Source organism: Echinops telfairi, unplaced genomic scaffold (assembly GCF_000313985.2).
Source record: "Echinops telfairi isolate 266 unplaced genomic scaffold, ASM31398v2 ScPeMD7_60;HRSCAF=208, whole genome shotgun sequence".
Lineage (NCBI taxonomy): Eukaryota > Metazoa > Chordata > Mammalia > Afrosoricida > Tenrecidae > Echinops > Echinops telfairi.
In genome coordinates this window covers 18,269,350-18,290,665 of record NW_022103958.1, presented here as the reverse complement: position 1 = coordinate 18,290,665, position 21,316 = coordinate 18,269,350, and the positions used below count along the sequence as shown (strand labels likewise).

The window sequence follows — 21,316 nt, the reverse complement described above, 5'->3', positions numbered from 1 at the left end:
CCCCGCCACCCCCCACCAAAAAAAGATGACTCGTGATCTTTTTGATCTTTTTACATTGTTAGACTTGGGGAGGTGTTTTATTCACATTCCCCAGTAACAATTTACTTGAAGTAATTTGACAAATCTTCTGTGATTATAGTAAGTGACAAAATGATACAACTAAGCGTCCCTCAATAATTTAACAGTTCCAATCTCTTGAACAGACAGGAAGAAAGATAAATACATTTCTAGTGCATTCATGTTTTCTATAGCACCTCTTTTGCTCCTAAATTGTTTACTCATTTAGTTGTTTGAGAAGGCTTCATTTCTCTCTGCCCAAGCATACTCAATAAGCTGTCTTTCTTGGTCACTTAGTGGGCCTGTGCTTGAAGAAACGGAAACCAGCAAGATACGCGGCCCAGACGGGCGCCTGTCCCTGGGTGAAGGGAGCGCAGGGCTGACTGGCGTCTCAGCAATCCCATCACGCATCTGTCAGAGGGAGAGTTAATTTAACAGAGCGCAGGTAGAAATCTACTTAATTAGGGGAGTTGCCTGTAACTTTGAATTCGTTTCTCTGGTGGTTATTTCTTAGCTCTCTTTTGTCTTAGACAAATGAAAGGAACCAAAGGCCAAATCACTGGCGAAGCAGCTTTTAGAAAGAAAAAGAATTTTGTGTCATTAGCGAGCACTGTGACCAGTGGACCAACAAAGGCGTGTTCCTGGCCTTAATGTCATGGACGAAGTGGTCGTGTTGGTGGTAGAGGGGCACCGACTGCCATACTGTGCTGATTGTCCTGTTTGAACTAATTGCTTGATGGCACCAAATTGCACGTTTCCTTCCTCGGACTCAAACCTAGAGAACTTCCTGTTCTTCCTTTCCTTTCTTTCTCCCCTGCTCCCTGCGTTCCTTCCCCCCTTCCTCTTTCCTTTCTTTTTTTTTTTTTAAGCATACTGTTTCCATTTTGAAAGAATGGTTTCTACTGTTTAAATCCAAACGCTTAGCATTCCTTCCAAGACGATAGATAGTCTCTTGTTGGGCGCTACCGCATTTCAATTCACTGTGACACCGTATGACAGTGAAGCCAGGGGTTCCTTGGCTGTCACCTTGACAGATGCGGATCACCACGCCTTGCCTCACAGAGTCCCTGAGTGGCTCTGAACTGCCGTCCTGTGCCAAGTGTCTCCAGGGCTCCTGGTCTCACATTTATAAGAAATGCCTGGGCAGTGTGATCCCTGACATTGACCCAGATCCCGTGTTGTTCTGAGGTCGTCTTTGAGTGATGCCCTAAGCTGTGAGTGCCACATAAATTCTCCCCCGGACCGTGCAGCTCCCTGAAATCCTAAACATCAATGTGTCTGTGTTGTGCTTCCGTGACAGCGAGTGATGAAGAGGAGGGAGCAGTGGTTTTCGACAGTGCTGGCAAGGGGGCTGCTGACCCCTTTGACTCGTCATCTGGCTCCGTGCAGCTCATTGCAATAAAGCCCACCGCTCTCCCTGTGGTGCAGCCAGCCTCGGACAGGAGTCAGGAGTCAGAAGTGCTCAATGGTGAGGTAAGGACCCGGGGACCCAGAGTCCAGCCAGGTCTCAGGGATGATGACCTTGGAGCCAGACCTCAGATTCATCAGGTGGAGCATCTGTCTATTGGATCCATCCCTGTGGGTTCTGGGCCTCCAGGGAAGGGATCAGGGCACAAATCTCCTACATGTTTGCTGGGGGATGTTTTCAGAGTATGAGGGTAAGTCAGAAGGCATTCTGCTACTTATTCACGAAACCTTGTTTTAAACAAATATATCAACATGCGAAGTCACTGTTTCTTGATGTATTTTCCATCTAGGTGGCTGCAGTCCTGAAAGCAGTGTTTCTGTCTCTCTAAACCTTAGTGGTTCTCAACCTTCCTAATGCCACTACCCTTTAATACATATAGTTCCTCATGTTGTGAGCCCCAACCAAGAAATTATTTTTGTTGCTACTTCATAACTATAATTTTGCTACTGTTATGAATCATCATGTAAATATCTGATATGCAGGATGTACTAGGCGACCCCTGTGAAAGGGTTGTTTGACCCCCAAAAGGGTCCAGACCCACAGGGTGAGAACCCCTGCTCTAAACCTTCCCTAAATAATTCTGAGCTCCTCAACAGTGTGGGCATCCCGGAGGGACTCAGATCACGTTTCTTCTCCATGTTTGTTAAGTTTCAGGACCAGAAGGAAGTCTGAGGGGGAAAGATCGGAGCTGCAGGGTGGATGGGGGGGAGGCTTCCCAATGAACTTCTCTGGACAGCCCTTGCTGGCCCCCATGCAGGAGCAAGTGCGGCGCCGTGATGAAAACATTCCTCAGCGCCACTTTTCTGGTCTTTTCTTGCCAATGCAGTTCGCAGTTTTCTAAAAATTACTTCCCAATAAGCACCCATGAAGTCCCTGTGTCCTTCGAGAAAACGGATCAAGATAACACCTTGGGGAATCTCACAAAACAGTCACCACAACCTGCTGAGCCTTAAGTCCCATGGGCCCCGCAGATCCCCTCCCAAGTCACTGCGGCCCAGCACCTGACGGAGAACTGGTCTGCAGCTGTGCGCTGATCACAGAGACGTGCTTTCACACCTGGCCGTTGCAGTCAGCCCGCCTGGTGCGAACTGGAGCTCGCCCGCATGTCCTCTACCACGGTCAGGAAGCTGAGAGGGCTCTTGCACCTTTCTTTGTGGGGCTGCCATCCTAGGTAGCTGGTGCTGCAATCATGCAAGCAGGTGGCATTAGAGAAGGGGAATTTACTTTCTCACAGTCCTGGAGGCCACAGGTCCCACTCGGGTCTCGGCTGTGTCAATTCCTCCAGGCTTGAGAGCCGATGGGCCTGGGCCTTCCTGGGCTCGTCGAGCCTCACATGGTCTCTGTCTTCCCCAGAGGCTGTGTTTGTCTCCACTCCGCTCTTTTTGTGACTCAGAAGTGAGTACACTTACCATTGACCCTCCCGTCCTCACACAGAGAGCCCTGTCTCCTCGTCTGGATGCCAGAGGCCTGACTTGAGAGGGTGCCGGAGAGGAGAATGTCATCCAGACAGGGATGTGGCCCCCCGAGAGAAGCGCAGAAACAACCTGCACCCCTTGCAATAGACTCAAAATGACCTACTGTCTGCTTCCAGGACTTCATTGTGTAGCGTGATGATAATCAAGCTGGGGGGAAAATATGTAGCAGATATCAGAGTGATGATACCATCCATGAAAAACATATGAGGTAGCCGGATAGAGAGCTAGACAGACAGGCAGAATGTTAGGAATTTGGAGGGAGAGCAAGTGGGTAGAACTTGTCAGCTCTTCCTCTACCAGCAGAGTGGCCAGAGGGCTGAAAGTGGTCATGAACCTTTAAGAACAATGCCACGCTGGTTTTCAAACTGTGTCCTGCAGATTTATGAAGTTCACTGCTCCTGAGCCCATAAGCCAATCCGCAACAATTTCCATACAACTTTAGCCGCTCCCAGGATCTGGGTTCAGAACTCTTGCCCAAGACATTTCTCAGCAGTCAGAAGTGTGGGGTCAGCAAGATGATGCGGGCCCCCAGCAACCTGAGCAGCCCGGCCCGTCCATGATCCACTTGGGCCTTCCGTAAACGACTTGTTTAATGGAGAGACGAGGGGGAGAGAAGGAGTGAGGTCCGCCGCTCTAGAGAATCAGACACACGGGGCCCAGTGTTAGTCAACACTGAGCTGTGGGAGGCAACAGAGACAGGACCATGGGCCTGGGACATACAGGGGTGATGAGGGGTCCCTTCTGAGGCCAGCGATGGGAGAAAAGAAGCTGTATAAGGCCCCCAGGGCCGTGGCAGTAGAACTGGGAACTGGAACATACGGTTGGCTTAACCTTTATATATTGGCCATGAAAGTCCTTCTAGTAGCGAGGCCCCACGGCCTAGAAGACAGAGTTTCTTTCTATTAAAACGAAAGGCTAGGTGGATTGACGGACGAAGAAAAGCAAGCAGTGTGAGCACGTAGAGCGTGAAGGTTTTGGGGAGTGAGAGAGCCACGTGAGGAAGCTCTGGGCGGAGCCCTGGAGGGGCCCTAGTGAGTGGGACAGGACACAAAGGAAGGTGGACAGGCAGCAGGCCGCACTGAAGAATGTAGTCTCAGACTACATTATTCCAGTTTCCTTCTTTCTCCTTCGGGCTTCGTGAGGAGAAAGGGAGGGGCAGGGCACCCATCCGAAGGAATGGCTAACAGTGCATCCCCACTCTGGGGGGCTTTTAAGAACCAGATGTGGGCCAAGAAGTTATAGTGAGTGTGCGGTGCTTTATGGGAGTGCAGTCATGCGTGCATGCCACCAGGCGCCTCACCCAGGTGGTGGCTCAGAATCAGCTCTGGGACTTTCTAGAGAGACAGATGCCCAGGCTCCAGGCCTGAAGACTCTGACTCAGCAGATCCACACTAAAGCCTGGGCTTGCGTATTTTTGCCACCTCTCCAGTCTACTCGAATTCACTGCCAGACGACCACAGTCCTGGCCATCCTGAAAGGCTCAGCTCTGTTGAACTTGTGTTAACCACAGTCCTTCCCCAGGCAGATGCTACCAGTCTTCAGAGCTTTGACTTTGAACCTTCCCCATTCCCTCATGATCGAATGATTTTTGTACATCATTCCAGTACTGTCTGCTAAATTCAAGAAAATGTATGCATTTATGAAATAAATAAATAAATTACCTAAATTATCTGAATAGCTGATTTGTTGACATCGCTTGTTTAACCAGCACTAGCATGCGGTACGATGTGTATCATCTGAGAGACAGTTACAAAATGTTTTCGTCGTTGCCAATGCCAAAAAATTCCATTGTTCATTAAGTCCAAACAATGGTGGTCGAATTCTAACAACTGATCAACAATGCGAACTTTGATAAGCAGTTCTCGATCATCAGTTCTCAACAATTATTTGTTATTATTAAAGTTTTAACATTATAAAATTAACAAAAATAATATAAAACTCCTATCCTGGCGAAATAGCCACACGGCAGCCGAAAACCGTATATTCCCTTCCCGTTCTCCCACTGTTCCCTAGCTTGTCATGCATTCTTTCCAAAAATCAGGACTTTTTTAAAACGCTGCAGGACGCGGGACAAATTGTTAAAAATCGGCACTGTCCCGCCAAAAGCGAGATGTCTGGTCACCTTATGTTAGGTAGAAGTAATTTCCACACTTCCCAGACTTTTGGCGATTGCCCCTTAACCTGACACTACCCAATGATGTCCACCCTGTGTATGCTCTCTGCACTGTACATGATTATACAAAGTTGGGCCTGACGGCACAGAGCACTAATGGTTCTCCCTGTCATCTGTAGGTACCAGGTAGATTTCGCCACACAGTTCCATTTGTGGGAGCAAATTTCTCATCATTTGTTATTTGGATGGCATAATAATCTACTTATAGCTTTGACATGCTGTAGCGTACGTTTCCCATATGCCTCTGAGAGGCCAGACTGAGCTTTGCCCTGTCAAGCAGGATCCGGAGCGTTTTGATGGTCATGAAAGATTTTAAACTGGCCTGTCTCTCAATAAAAGCTTGAATGGACAAAATAAACTGTCAAATCAGGCGGGGATTGGGGGGAGGCCTCCTGGTCAAGTGCCTGCTATCCCTTCTGGCCTCATTCATCTTACCCAACCCTTTTGGGAGCAGGCTGTCTTATCGAGTCAGGCACCAGCTAAATGGCCAGGGAGGGCCCTGGGGTTCTTTAGAGTAGGGGCATCAGGAGCTTCCTGAGATGGCAAACCAGAGGTTTCCAAACAGGGACAGAAGCAGGGACCCAAAGGACATAGGCAAGGTTAAGGCCAACGTCGGCCACTAAGCTAAGAGCTTGGAGCCGTGTCTAGCCCTTGCAGGGTCAGGCAGACTGAGGAGAAAGAGGCCCAGATAGAAGATCCCGGTGTCTTGGGGAGCACCAGTCTCCTGGGTTGGCTTGATGGACCCAAAGGACCAGAGGTTAAGCTGGCTTTTCCAGGACTGCAACCCTCTGAGGAAAGCCTCACACCTGGCAGCCCTGCTGAGCGAGGTGTGCACACCTTGCTTGAGTTACTCTACAATTAAGAATTGTAGTTTCAGAATCTTTTTTGATTCTAAATAATGAGGTGTTCATGGTCTGGGCTATGCGCCTGAGACGGTCTCTCTCCTCCGTAGGTGAACAAAGCCCTGAAGCAGAAGTCGGACATCGAGCACTACCGGAACAAGCTGCGCCTCAAAGCTAAGCGGAAGGGGTATTATGACTTCCCGCCCGTGGAGACCAGCAAGGGTCTGACCGAAAGGAAGAAGATGTATGAAAAAGCCCCAAAGGAAATCGACCACATTTTGGATCCAGATGCAGAACTCTGCGCCCCGTTCACTGAGGCTAAAAACAGGTGGGGTGTGGAAGAGACACGCTCGTGTGTGCTGTGTGGCTGGGGGGAGGCGCGCGCGGAGGACTCGGGCGAGGGCAGTCCGGTCCTTGATCTGTTGATTGCCGAGGGCAGTGATCCTTGCAGGCTGCCTCTCTGTGGAAGCAGATGCTCATCATGAGACCAGGGAGAAACACACTGAAGCCATTAGGGGGGGAAATGCTCCTGCAAACAGCCATCATTGTACGGCGTAGTTAGGTTTTGTTTTTAACCCAGTAGCTGTTTAAGGGCCTAGAGAAGCTATAATGATCACTTATCCTGTGTTTTGTTTGTTTGATGGGTCAACTGTTTGCGGTTGTTTTATTTTCAAATTCCAGATCAAAGGGCGTTGTGGGGTGTTTTTGTTTTTTAATTGTCTCCATGGCACTCCAGAGGATAAGCAAACTTATGCTTTAAGTTTCCCTGCAGCCTCAGTTAAGTAGTTACTACGCAGCTACTCAGAGCTCCGTGCGTGGTCGTTGCTTTCATTCATAGATTTGGGCATTTCCTCGGCATTGCCACCAGGTGTGTATTAGGCACTGAGCAAGGGGCTGAATCTGTCCTGGCCACGTGGGCCTTTTCTCATTCATTCATTCATTCCACAGTTATAGTGGGCAGGCCAGACCCGTGCTCTGTGGAGCGTACGGTCTCGTGGAAGACAAGGTTCATCATCAGCCCCCGGGTTTGCTCATCGCAAGGGCAGTGGATGTTTAATGGAGAGTGTGCCCTTCTATGACAGCTGGAACGGGAGGCCTGTTCATCAAAAAGTTAAACATAGAATGGCTTTGCTGGTAATAGTTAGGAAAATCGATTCACTTCTGATTCCTGGTGTCCCGAGTACACAGCGTGGAACTTCATGGCTGCGACCTCTCCGAAGCAGATTGCCGGTTTGTCTTCTGAGGCCCCTCTGGGGGAGTTCAGACTGCCCATCTTTTGTATGCCAGTCAAGCACTTAACATTTATATCACACTGGGACCCCCCAAATTACCAGGCCTCCATCAGCCTCTGCTACTGAGGTGGTTCTGACTCATAGCAATGCTATAAGATGAAGTACATCTGCCCCTTTCTATTTCCAAGCCTATCAGTCTTTACTGGAGCACAAAGCCTCATCTTTCTCTCTTGGAGTGACTGGTGGGTTCGAACTACTGACCAGGGCTCCTTAGAATGACCAGTTGATCCAACAGTTCCAAACACTCCAAAGGTTTGAAAGTGCTATTCCCAATAAACCGAAAGATTTATTAAGACATAAACCTATCTACCAAGAGATGCATGTATAAACAAATCGTGGTCTACCCATACAGTGGAGTATTTCCTAGCCGTAAAGAGAAATTAAGTTTGAATACATGCTGGGGAATCACTGAGCCTCAGCAACATGCAGACTGAAATAAGCCAGACACAAAGGACACAAATGCCCTCACGTACGTGGACCACTAGAAGAGGCACGTGCACAGAGACAGCAGTTTCTTAGTGGTTCCTCCGGGCTGAGGAGAGGAAGAAATGAGAGCATTGTTGTACGGGCACTGACTTTCCCTGGAGGGTGATGAAAAACGTGGAAATAGTGGTGCTGGCTCACACTGTGGAGAATGTAATTGGTGTCACTGAATTATACATTTAAAAGTAGTTTAAAATGGTAAATACTTTGCTATATATGTTTTATCCCAATAATATTTTTGAAGGGGGGCTGGTCTAGTGAGGAAGGGGTTGGCCAGGTGGCTCGGTTGGCCTCCTTCCGGGCCTCGCTGTTGACTAAGCTGAGAGAGACCTCATGAGGGAAGGGTGTAGGTTTACAGAGTCCAATGTGCCCACCTTTCTTCCTCCCCCACCTGGAGCACTTCCTGAGATGCATTCTCATGGTTTGACACCACCTCTTTCAAACATACCCCCTCCTTGGCAACAGCCTCTCGGCTTTGAGCAGCTCCATCCTGGCACGCAGCCGTGGCAGGCACATCCTACACAGACCGGGGCAGCAGGCTAGTTCCTGTGTTTATGAAAGCCGAAAATGGCCATGTGGCGGGCTTGGATAGCAGGCACAATATCACGCTGGGAGACGGGGTGGGGGGGTGGGGTATCGTTGGGGAAGAGAGGGGGTGGGAGGGAAGTGGACCGTATGCTGCCAGAGGGGACAGCACCAGAATGGCCCCAGGGTCTGTGGTACCAGTGGTGGTGACAGTTAGGCCAGTGCTACTGGAGGAGAGGCCACCCAGGCAGGGGCATCACTAAGGTTGGTGTCCCCTGTCACCCCGTGTGGTAACTTGTTACCGCCACCCTCATCGCTGGCCAGGCAGAAGGGTCTCTGTCTTGGCCAATGGAAGAAGAGGGCAACTGGGAGGAGTCACAGAGGTTGAGCAAGGGCCAAGCCGCTTCACCCACAGGGCCAAGTTGTGTGTGTGTGTGTGTGTGTCAGTGTCACCATGAGTTCCCACACTGGGTGACACCAAATCTCACAATACCACTGCTGAGGGTACATTTTATGAATGGAATCAGCATCACATTTTTTTTTTTTTTTTAAAGAAAGAAAGGAGAAAAATCCCAGGCCGGGCTCCATTCACCCTGCTTCTGATTAGGCTCAGCCGCACGAGAAGCCACAGAGATAGAATTGCACCATGCCACAGTTCAGAGTGCTTGTGTCCACGCATTAAAGAAAAGCTAGGGGGTTTCTGAGGGAAGCGGGTGGCTTCATTCGCTTTTACTTTGCATTGTGGGAGTTTTTACTTCCTTGGTAGACTTCGATGAGTTGTTTTCTGTGGGCTTCCTACTGGCACTTGGGGAAGAAAATCAGAGCTGATGTACCAAGAAGAGGGACTTCGTTTGGAAGTTCTTCGAGGACTAAATTGAACTTGTGGTGAAGACTTTCCTATGAAGGATGAAGAACACGCTCTTTTCAGTAGTGGTGTCTCCCACTGCAAGGGGACAGGCCAGATTTTAGGGCCCTTCGTATTGCCCTGGGGTTTGTTTTGGTTGATGTTCAGTGGTACATCACCCAGCCTCTCTTCCTAGCCCATCTTAGTCTTGAAGCTACACTGACACCTGTTGGGCATTACAGCAACACAGTGACAAATGGGTGGTGGCCACCCATGAAGAACTATATTATCCCTACCTCATGAGCTGAGCCGAAGCCTTCCATTTAGAAGGTCAGAATTCCACCATGGAACCAATGTCACCTGATTTCTCAGTAAATATCTGTTGAGAAAAAGAATGGAATGTTTCTGACACACCAAGAGCAATGTGAAGGAAACCATTTTGACCACTTGCAGGAAGATCATAGATCGTCACCATCGGACGGAGATGAGGGAAGGATCAGTACGAAATGGGGACAGAGCGGAAAGACAGACCGACAGAAGAAGAGTGACGGAACCAGTTAGCTCGAGGGTGTTTTTCATGATGTACTTCCTGCTTTTGCCATACCGCCAGCAGTTGGTTATCACAGATGAGCTACCTGTTCATTGACGTTCACAGTTCAAATGTCCAAAGGTTATGTTCAAGTGAACAAATGATTCTCTTGTCTAGACGTAGCATTACCCAAACCCTCTGCCACTGAGTTGATTCCAACTCTCAGTGACCCTCTCTAGGGTTTCCAAAGCTTTATGGGAGCAGACACCTTCAACTTTCTCCTAGGGCAGCTAGTGAGTTTGAACTGCCAACCTGGCAGCTAGCAGGCCAATGCTTACCTCACAGCATCACCAAGGCCCCTTGTTGTTAGGTACCATCGAGTTGGTTCCAACCCATAGCAGCACTAGGTACAACAGAATGAAACACTGCCCGGTCCTGCGCCATCCCCACACTTGTCCTTATGCTGAGCCCATTGTTGCAGCCACTGTGTCCGTCCATCTTGTCCGGGCCGTCCTCTTTTTCGCTGCCCCTCTACTTTTCCAAGCACGATGTCCTTCTCCAGGGACTGGTCTCTCCAGACAGCATGTCCAAAGTATGTGAGACAAAGTCTCACCATCCTTGCCTCTAAGGAACGGTCTGGCTTTACTTCTTCCGAGACACATATTTTTGTTCTTTCAGTAGTCCGTGGCACTTTGCCAACATTCTCATGCACGTAGGCAATGGAAAATACCAGGGCTTGGGTCAGGCACACCTTAGTTCTCAAAACAACATTCTTGCTTTACAACACTTAGAAGAGGTCTTGTGCCGTAGATTTGCCCAATTTTATGAGTTGTTTCATCTCTTGACTACTGCTTCCATGAGCATTGATTGTGCATGCAAACAAGATGAAATCCTTGACAACTTTAATCTTGTCTCCATTTATCTTCCTATTGCCTCTCGGTCCATTTGGGAGGATTTGGGTCTTCTTTACATTGAGTTGGAGTCCATACTGAGGACTGCGATCCTTGATCTTCATCAGCAAGTGCCTCAAGTCCTCCTCACTGTCAGCAAGCAAGGTGGTGTCATAGAGGGAGCATTGAAAAAATAATAATGACTTGTTGCTATTGAGTTGATTCCGACTCATAATGACTCCCTAGAACAGGGTAGAAGGACCACAGTGGGTTTCCAAGATGATAGCTCTTTCCAGGAGTAGAAGGCCTCGCTTTCTCCCGGGGAGTAACTGGTAGTTTCAAACTGTTGACCTTGTTAGTCATCCAACATGTAACCCACTACATCACCAGGGCTCCTTAGAGGTAGTATAAGAATCATAACTTTACCCTAAGAGCCAAATCAAATCAGATCAAAGTTAAACTTCCAAATTCCAACTCATCACTAAACTTTCTTAATAGTTTTCCCACTTTGTTTTAATCAGAAGACCACTCTCATTTTTATGCTGTGCACTCTTACCCAGAGACACAAGGTATATGATATAACTGAAGCACACATTGTCAGCACCCTCCCCCACCTCCATCCTGTGTCCCTGCTCCCATAAGGCTAGCAGCTTCCTAGTGGAGACACTTGGAATCATGACTTGAAGATTTTGCCTGGCATCCACTGATGCCAAGGGCCTAGGAGCTACCACGTGCTCTGCAGCAGCCTCAGTCAATGACAGATGGGAACTGGTGGAGAAACACCCTGGGCAGAGGACCTCAGCCCTGAGCTATATTGCCTCCCAGCCTTCCCCAGTGAGTTTGAACTCCAATTGTCCCAACACTAGGCACCACCTATCATCCCCTTTCCTGGCTTCTTTCCTTTCTGAATTCATTTTCCTAGGGCTGCCTGAACAAAGGGCCTGAGCAACTGGGCAGCTTAAACAACGTGGATTTAATGCCAGCCTCACAACACTGAGAGCTTGGAGTCCGACCAGGACCTGGCAGGCTGAGGAGTCCCAGTGGAAGATCTCAGATGACGTGGAGGCCCCCTCTGAGGGCCTAACTCACAAACCCTCTGCCATCGAGTCTATTTGGGCTCATACTGACCTGATCGAACTACCCCTGTCCTGTGGGTTTCTGAGACTGTAAGTCTCGGTGGAAGGAGAAAGCCTGTCTTCCTCCTGTGGAGGACTGTGGACTATGTGGTTAGCAGGCCGGGGCGCAGCCCCCATGCCACCAGGGCTTCTTTCCTGGAGGCTAGCTGTCTGGATTCAGGGTGTCAAAGGGCCTAAAGGCTCTATGGGATGATCCTTTCCTGTTTCTCTCACCTGTGGGGAGCCCCAAGAGTTGTGTCTGCCTGTGGCTGCAGCACAGCGTGGGCTGAGGGAAGTGGTCCCATGTGCGCTCCAGTAGCTCGGCTTTTACTGACCTCATCGTTGTCTTGCTAATATTTTCAAAATAACTGATTCAGATGTCCTTTGGTAATCCTAGTGTTGACTTCCTCACCTCCCTTATCAGTAAATCTTCTCTAAATGGGCTAATTGGCCACCTCAACCCCGTTGTGAAGTTGCTTCTTATTTTTTAAATGAATTGTAATCAGGTCAGGGGGGAGACTTCTTTGGGGTTTGCCTTAAAGTATGAGTTAATCAGAACAGATGCATCTCTCCTACAGACCCCCTGAGGTGTGCGCCTTTCCTAATGAAAGCCGTTGGGTGCAAGTAAACACATTGCTGTTATCTGCCATCGAGTCGGTTCCAATCCATAGCAACTGCGTGCAGAACAGAACAAAGCACTGCCCGATCCTGCTCCGTCTTCACAGTTGTTCTTACACTTGAACCCATTGTTGCAGCCACTGTGTGAATCCATCTCATTGAGGGCCTTCGGCCTTTTCACTGCCCCTCTGCTGGACCAAGCATGATGCAGGGACACATAGCCTGTCATTTACAACGTCTGCGGTCGTCGAGATTCTCTTGCTGAGCGACTTCCAGCCCAGATGGGTTGTTGCTTGTTGCACATCATGGAGACGCCAAGACTGAAGGTGTAGTTGGATCTGGGGGTCAAACGATGTCTCCCATTATCGGCCTTGCCCGCTCTTCACTCTTTGCTTCCCCTTAGATTTGGGGCGGCTCTTGCCTCTCTGTAGCCAAATGGCTGCCAGCACAGTCCCAGGCTTACATCCTATCTGAGACAAGCCCCACATGCGAGAGGATATTTCTTTCCTGGTTGCCTAGCAAAAGCCTGGAGACCAGGTCTCATTGGATCATTGGGGGCCCTGTGCTCACCCCCAAGCAATCCCTGTGGTCAAGGGCATGTGACGCTGTCTGTGAGGGGCCCGGCGTTAGTCACCTGCCAGCCTGTGAAGAAAAGTGAGGCCTTGGTGTTCATCAGGATGCTCGTACCTAAAGACATTTGTCATGGATGCCAGGCAAGCAAAGACCACAGATGTTCTCTAAATAGGTAAGCACGTCGTGTAGAGGGAATAGATCTACCAGTTTCTGTTTTATTCCTAAGACTAATCACAAGGGTCGTCCTTTGCTTCGGGAGTTCTAGCGTCTGTTCTTGATGCTGTGCCTAATTTGTTGTGTGACCCTCAAGAGGCATGTACACTTGCCAGGCTCCTAGTGAATCACTGGAATATATTGATGCAGCCTCTTCGACCCGTGAACAGGTGGCGTCTTAGAGCCAAGACATAAAATAAAAGTGGTGTCTGGTGAGTTCTTTGAAGAGAGATGCTTTGAAAATGCAAATTGTTTCTTTACAGAGGAAGACTTATTGTTGATGAGAGCCAAGGATCCAGCGATTTCTTCTCGACTTTGTCATTCAGCAGAATCACGTGAAAGTCACCTGCCTGTCCCAGTTGGGCCTCACTTCCCACTGGTGAAAGCACAGAGAACATTGCCTGGTGCTTCTTGTGGAAGAAGAGTCACAACCCTCACTATAGTCCTGTTTCTTCCCCCTCGTAAAAAGGGTCCCTCTGAAGATAAGTGGAGAAGCCCGGGTGGTGCTATGGGTTAGACATTGGGTCGGTAACTTCCAGGTTGGCAGTTCAAATCCTATAAAGACTTACCGTCTCAGAAACCCTAGATCAATAGAGTTCCCACGAGTTGGAATCAATTCAAGGACAGTGGGTTTGGTTTTTATTTTGTTTTGCTTTGTTTCATGACAAATTGTGTCTCTAACGGGGCAAATGGTTACCACATTCAGCTGCTAAGGTGGGAAGTTCAAGACCATCCAAATGGACCTCAAAAGGAAGCCTGGCAATCTACTCCTCCCCTCAGCAGCCCTTGAGAATTGAGCCAAGAGCACAGTTCTGTCCTGACACGTGTGGGATCACCATGCGTTGGCATGCACTCTAGAGTCACTGGCTTTAATGACAAGTGAAAAGAAGGCAACGGTGCAAATACATGACTTTTCTAGGGTAGCTGAGTGGAGCTTCTGGACCTACCGCTTCCTGGAGCCGAAATGCTCTGCGTCTGGATCAGACGTGGCTAGCTCATTGCATTCTGGATGTAGACATCACCTTCCCCAAGAGACCTTCTCTGACCGCACGATCTAAAGCCATTCCTCATCCTGGTTGTTGCTGGGTGCCGTCTAGTCAGCCCTGACTCACAGCAACCCTCTGCATAGAAGAACACAGTATCAGTCCTGCACCGTCCTCACAAGTGTTCTACCTGAGTCCCTCGTAACTGCAGTGCCAGTCCATCTTGTAGAGAGCCTTCCTTTTTTTTCACCGCCCCTCCACTTCTCTTCACCACGGACTGGTCTCTCCTGACAGCGTGTCCAAAGTATATAAGAAGAAGTCTCAGCATCCTTGCCTCTAAGAAGCACTCTGGCTGTACTTCTGAGACAGATCAGTTTGCCCTTTTAGCAACGGTACTTTCAAAGCCTTCTCCAGCAGCACAGCTCAAATGCACCCATTCTCCTACAGTCTTCTCTAGTCAGTGTTCATCTTTCACATGCATATGAGGCAATTGAAAATACCACGGCTTAGGTCAGGTGCACCTTCGTCCTCAAAGTAATAGCCTTGCTTTTCAAGACTTGAAAGAGATCTTGTGCAGCAGGTTCACCTAACACAATGCATCCTTTGATCCCTTGACTGCTGCTTCCAGGAGCATTCGTTGTGGATCCAAGCAAGACAAAGTCCTGGACAACTTCAGTCTTTCCTCCATTTGTCATGATGTTACCTATTGGTCCAGTTATGAAGATCTTGGTCATCCTAGTTACCCTTTGTCATACTGCCTTAGCTTTTGGGGGGACTGAGTGTTTATTTGTTTGTTTTTCCTATTTTAAATTATAGTAAAATAGACACGACACAACATATATCACTTAAGCTATTTTTCAAATGTATTATCCAGTAGCATGAGCCACAAGCACCCTGCTGTGCCATTGTAACACTATTTGTTTCCAAAATGTTGTCATCATCCCAAAGAAGCTCTGTTCCAGTAAGTGTTAACTCTCTGTCCTCCACGGCTCATGAGAACCAATAGCCTGCTTTCTCTCTCCAGGCAGGTGTCTATTCTAGACATTCCATATGAGTAAGACCATACAGATTTGACCCTTTGTGTCTGACGTGTGTCACTCAGCATAACGGCTTTAAGGTTCATCTGTGTCAAGGACGTATGTGTCAGAACTCCGTTTCCCTTCATGGCTAAATAGTATTTCGGTTTACTCCATAGCACAGTTTGCCTATCCATTCATCTGGGGCATAAGGTGATGTCATGTTTGACTTTGGGAGGCCTCACCACTGGGTTTTCCATCATGCTGCACCATTCTACCTTTTCTCCAGCCGAGGACAAAGGTTCCAGTCTCTCTACATAGTTACCAACACTTGTTGTTTTCCATTTTTTTTCTGTTTTAATAATAGCCATCCCAGAGAATGTAAAGTGGAGTCTCATTGTAGCTTTGATTTGCATTGCCCTACCCCTGATGGTGTAGTGGTTAAGCATTGGCTGCTAACCACGAAGTCAGAAGTTCTAAACCACTATCTGCTCTGTCGGAGAAAAATGAGGTAGCTTTCCACTGCCATAAAGGATTCCAGTCTAGGAACCCCCAGCCTCTCCTCCCCGTCACAGTCACTGTGAGTCGGCATCGATTTGATGGTAGTGAGTTTGGCTTTCTGGGTTTGAGTCACTAGTGATGTTGAGCATTTTTCCACGTTGTTATTGGTTATTTGTTATCTTCTTTGGAGACACGTCTTTCCAAGTTCTTGCTCTCTTTTTAGACCACCGTGTGTGTCCTTAAGCCCTGGTGGCACTGTAGGATAAGCAGTGGTCTGTTAACTGCAAGGTTGGTGGTTCAAACCCACCAACCTCTCCTCAGGAGAAAGTTGAGGCTGTCTACTCCTCTGAAGATGCTCCTCTAAAGCTTTACAGTCTTAGAAACCCTGCATAGAGTGGCGATGAGTCAGAATCTTGATGATGTGGGCGGGTCGTTTGTCCTGATGGAGCCCTTGTGTCACAGAGCTTATGGACTGCTGATTAAAAGGTCCCTTGTTTCAACCCGCCAGCTGCCCCGAGGAAGATAGACGTGACAGCCTGCTTCCATAAAGATTACAGCCTGGGCCTTCTATACAGTTGTTGTGAGTCAAAATTGACTCAAAGGCAGCTGGTTTGGGTTTTAGATGTCTTTAAATGTTCTTAATCACTCTCTATCTCTCCGAAGTTACTGGGTTAATGGCCTTCCATCAGTAGAACCTAAGCTCAAGTAGGGCGGGACCATTGCTGTCTTGTTCGATGGTGACTCCTCATAGTCTTCCACAGTGTGGGCTTGAAGTGGGCACTCAGTAAATATTAGAGGGAGGAAGGCAGGAGCCTCATATGGTTTCTGGGTCCTTAGCTCAGAAGAGACACCTCTGTAAGGAGGCTGAAGAGAAAGTCTGTCAACAGTGGCAATCTGAAGCTGCCATTAGCCGCAGGGTTTATTAACTCATCCTAGAACCCTGTCGGTGAAGTCCGATGAATTCAAAGGAGCCGGAGGCTGGAGGACCCACCAAGGTCGGCTTGTTCTCCCAGTGCGAGCTCTCCTAGGTGAAGGGAGAAGTGTTATCTGTTCATCAGCAGAATTTGAGATTCTTTGCAGTGTTGCAATCAACTGTGGTTACCTAGTTTCCAGATGAAAAAACAACATTTACAATTCAGCCAAATGTTTACAGAATCTAGAAGGATTGGGGGGGGGGGTCAGGAGGGGAGCGGAATCAGTGTCCTCCTCTTTCTCCAGCCCCTTCTGGCCGGGACCAGACACCACCCGGACTGAGATTTGTGAGGCAAATCCAAGTCCTTCCTTGGTTCCCTGTAGCTGGGACCAGTGGAGAATCCCATCTGTCAGGGCATTTGCCGCATCATAACAGTGGCTGCATTTTCTTCAGGCAACAGACGAAGAGCTCCGTCTACCGAAGCCGGCAGTCTCTGAACAGCCCGAGCCCAGGGGAGACCGAGATGGACCTGCTGGTGACACGGGAGCGAGCCCAGCGTGGGATCCGCAACAGTGGCTATGATGTGAGTCTCGTGGGTGGACTGGGGTGAAGGAAAACCTTTGCTTTTCTCTTGAAGCAAAGGGAATGCATCACTATTGGGTTTTTTGTGGGGTTTTTTCGGTTTCTGATCTCTCTGTGGAATTTGTAAATGCATGAACATTTTGCCCATTTTATTACCTATTTGGCAAAGTGGGGAGATGTGGGGGCCCAGTGGTCGAAGCCTCAGCTGCTCACCTACAAGGTCAGTCAGTGGTTTAAAGCCAATCCGCGAACTCAGTGCTTCTCCACCTTCCTTGTGCCATGACCCTCAGTTTCTCATGTTGTGGTGAGCCCCGCAACCATACCATTATTTTCATTGCTACTTCATCACTGTCATTTTGGTTCTGAGATGAATTGGCGACCCCTGTGAAAGGGTCGTTCGACCCCGGGGTCGCAACCCCCGGGCTGAGAACCACTGCTCTGACTGCTCTGTGGGAGGAAGGAGAGGCCATCTGATCTCCCAGAGATGAGAGCCTTGGAAGCCCTGGGGACAGTCCTACGTGTCTTAGGGTTCTGGGCACTGGGAGTTGGCAGTAGATTTGGGAATTTGCATTCAGGCTGCTTGAGATGGGGTCTCTTCTCCATCTCTGACTTCTCCCCTTTTATGATCAGGACATTGTTGACTGCAGAACGCAACAAATACTCTCAATGCCCTTCACTTCCTTCCCTCCGTGCTTAGAAACTCAGCAGGAAGCATGGCTACAGGGCAGAATCCATGTGAGCCCAGCCTCCGTGCAGCTGAGAGGCTGGGGCCAGGCCTTATCACGTAGCTCCCCGATATGCCACAGGAGCAGTGGGATGTGCCGCAGACAGTTGGGCGGTTTCATATGGCGAAGCGTGTGCTTATGTTCAGAAATGTCTCCAAACTGCACTCGGTCTTCTACTCCCACCAGGTGGTCCCAGGTGAATAGTTCCCTCCCTTAGCGTCCTGACACCCTGAGCTCCTGCGAACACAGGTACACACAGCTATTCAACGAGGCATCACTCTGCCCCCCAGTCCCAAACAATCCTGAATCTACTCAGATTTTGTGAAAAACATTTTTTATTTATTCTCCTAAAACATTCCTCTACTTTGGAATAAAATGTTTCTTCTTTAACAAAAGTTAAAATTCAAATACATCTGGATGAAATTTGTGATCATTTGAAAAGTGGTCATTTGAAAATCAACCTTGTTCCCTAAAGACATCATGATCATTTGAATCAAAAAGATGTTTTTTTTCCTCCTCAGGTTGGGTCACTGTTTTGCCACAAAGGCTCAAAATGGCATTTTTTAAATAGTTCAATTTAAAACAGAACTCTCTTACCTGATTTAAACATTTAATCACTTTACATTCGAATTGATCATTGTGTTGGTAGCAGAACCTTATCTATTTTTCTTTTTCCTTTTCATATAAAATCATTTAACAAGTTTAATTTTATAGGAATCCAGCTACTTCGGCAAATCAACACACACACACACACTGTGGTTGAATTATTCAGTGTTACATTTTCTCATAAAAATATTTCTTATTCCAAAGTTGATTATTAAGTTGATAATCAGTCTGGGATTAAAAAGGAGCACTTGTGGTTGCCAGACAGTGAAATCATGCGTGTATGAGGTGGTTGGCCGCTTTGGAGGCCATTGTCCCCTGCAGACACCTGAGCTACGAGAGAATTCTTCATTTAGTTCCAGACTGGTAGTCGTAGATTTCTTATGAGACTCTTAGGCCAGCAGTTCTCAATCTGTGGGTTGTGACCCCCTTGGGGGTCAAGCGACCCTTTCACAGGAGCCGCCCGATTCATACCAGTAGCAAAATGACAGTGATGAGTAGCAAGGGACATAATGTTATGGTTGGGGGTCACCAACACATGAGGAACTGTCTGAAAGGGACGCGGCAGGAGGAAGGCTGAGCTCCGCTGGTCTAGGCAGAGACACTTTTGTCACTGTAAAGGAAAAGGTGAGGCGTTTTCCAATTAATGGTAAAAATGAAAATCACTTTTGTTTGCACCCCAGTGCCACAAGTTGCCACTCTCACTTGGCACCCTTGGAAGGTGGTGTGTGACGGTCAGTGCTTGCCCTCTGGCTCAGGTCTGCCATGCCAAGACATCACAAAGTGGCGGGCTTTAAAGAGCAGACCTTTCTTTTCTCACAAGCTAGAAGTCCCCGTTGGTCACTGCCATGTCCAGGCTTTCTAGGAGCTCTGAGGGAGACATTCTTGGAGCTTTTATTGTGGTGGTTTCTTGGAGACATGGCTTCCCATGGCATCTTCCTGCTGTGTGTGACTCAGTTCTACTGTTCATAAGACACCACAGAGAAGAGATTAGAACTAGGACCCACCTTCCTTCGGGAATAGTTAGCTGATAGTATCATCAAAGACCCTATATCCTCAATCAAGGTCAATTTTTTACAAGGTGTCTCTTCTGGGAACACAATTCAATGTAACAAATGCCTGGAACAATAGGAGTGAGGTGACCTTTAAAGGAAAGGTGCTGACTTCTCATAAATGCACAAAAACGTCTCAGTTACAGTTTATTTTAAAGGAGGGTTACTTCATTCTAAAAAAAAATACAACATATATTTTTTTCAAAAATACGGATTTTTTTCCAGAAGCACATATAATCTCAAAAAGATCAAAAAAAATATATAAGCCTCCTTGAGAGAAAATCATCCAGGGAACAGTTTTAGGAATTTTGACTGTTGACTATAAAAATGAAATTAGCCTCAAATCTCCTCGCGGTGACCCTATGTAAAGTAAGTTACCGTTACTGACTGCTCGCTCTAGACCAGGCCCTGTTCTAGTCTGTTTATATTGATCAACTCACTGGCTTTGTGCCATCACCCGTCAGGTAGGAACGATGATTGTTCCCATTGTAGAGACGAGGAAACAGAGGCTGCAAGCAGTTACATGATCTGTCCACCGAGCTCGAGAGCCCAGCTCCACAGCTGTCATGCAGTACAGCTTTCTCTGTGCAGCCCCTCGCTTGAGGTCTCTGCTCACGGAACTCGGTCCCTGAGGGCGTCAGAGGGTTTATGGTAAGGTGACCAGATTTTAGCATTGGTAAAGCGGGACACCATGGATAAAACTCCTATCCTGGTGAAATAGCCACATGGCAGCAGAAAACCTTATACCCTAACGTCATGCATGCTTTCCAAAAATCAGGACTTTTTTAAAACGCTGTGGGATGCGGGAAAAATTGTTAAAAACCAGAACTGCTGGTCACCTTAGTTATGGGGGGAAATGGAACTGAAAGATGATGGAATTTTTTCCATGAACATTTTGAAGTCTCTTACAACCAAAACTAACTCACTGCCATCGAGTCAGTTCTGACTCACTGTGACCCTGTAGGGCAGGGCAGAATTGCCCCCGATGGATATCCGAGACTGTAATTCTTGAGAGGAGTCGGAAGTTTCGACTCTCTCCCTGGAGCAGCTGAACCGGCTGACCTTGTGGTTAGCAGCCCAACGTGCAACCACGATGCCACCAGGAACCACAGGGTCCCTCCGTGTGTACCTTTCACTTCTGCACGTCACCTTTCATAAGGACTCTTTCACAGCTAGCACACAGGCAAATAATAATAACAACATCGAACAGCAGATGAAGTAGAAAGGGAAAGAAGAGTCATACTTAGCAATGCATTCATTTTCTGATCCCATCATTTTCCAAAGTTGTCAAATCACTCCTGGCAAAGGGATCCGGCAGTCCAGCAGAGAACAGGTTGGAATTCAGTGGGAAACATGTTATTCTTGCTACTGGGACTGGGGATCTCGGCACCGGGCCCAAATATGGAGTCCCTTCTGCCAGGTTCGTGAACACGCCGGGTGGCCTGTCCCTGAATACACTGGAGACAAAGGGGTTAGAAAATAGGTTTAATTTTGAATGTTTCTAAAGTTAGCCCAAGGGGAAAGCTTCTGTGTGATAATAAGTAAGTAAATTAATTACGTGACAAATGCACACACAGTGCTGGAAAGTCTGGGCCCAGGACTGGATAGCAGCCTGGATTTTGTAATAAATTTTTCATGAGAGCTTAATAGATCTGCATGGAGAGACTCTTAGTTCCAAGGGATTTGGGAACCACTGTGTTGCATAGCAATCGTTCTCAGCCGCTTGGCTACCCTAACAGCTAAGGGGTACAGCGCCCTCCCAGAGAGCTTCGATAGTACTCTTTGAGGAAGAGGCACACTCTTTAGCAGGGTGCATGGAAAAGATGCCCAGAACTGACCTCTCC

General features: G+C 48.1%; 1 protein-coding gene across 1 annotated transcript in view; it reads left to right on the top strand.

Moving 5' to 3' along the window:
- Positions 1-21,316, top strand: part of KIAA1549L (KIAA1549 like) — a gene marked incomplete at its 5' end in the record, with an annotated part of 302,875 nt that overhangs the window by 251,473 nt on the left and 30,086 nt on the right. Inside the window, 4 exons of the mRNA XM_004718072.2 lie at positions 355-419; positions 1,358-1,530; positions 6,126-6,343; positions 16,964-17,093. Of these exons, the coding sequence (XP_004718129.2) occupies positions 355-419; positions 1,358-1,530; positions 6,126-6,343; positions 16,964-17,093 (586 nt within the window). The remainder of the gene's footprint in view (positions 1-354; positions 420-1,357; positions 1,531-6,125; positions 6,344-16,963; positions 17,094-21,316) is intronic.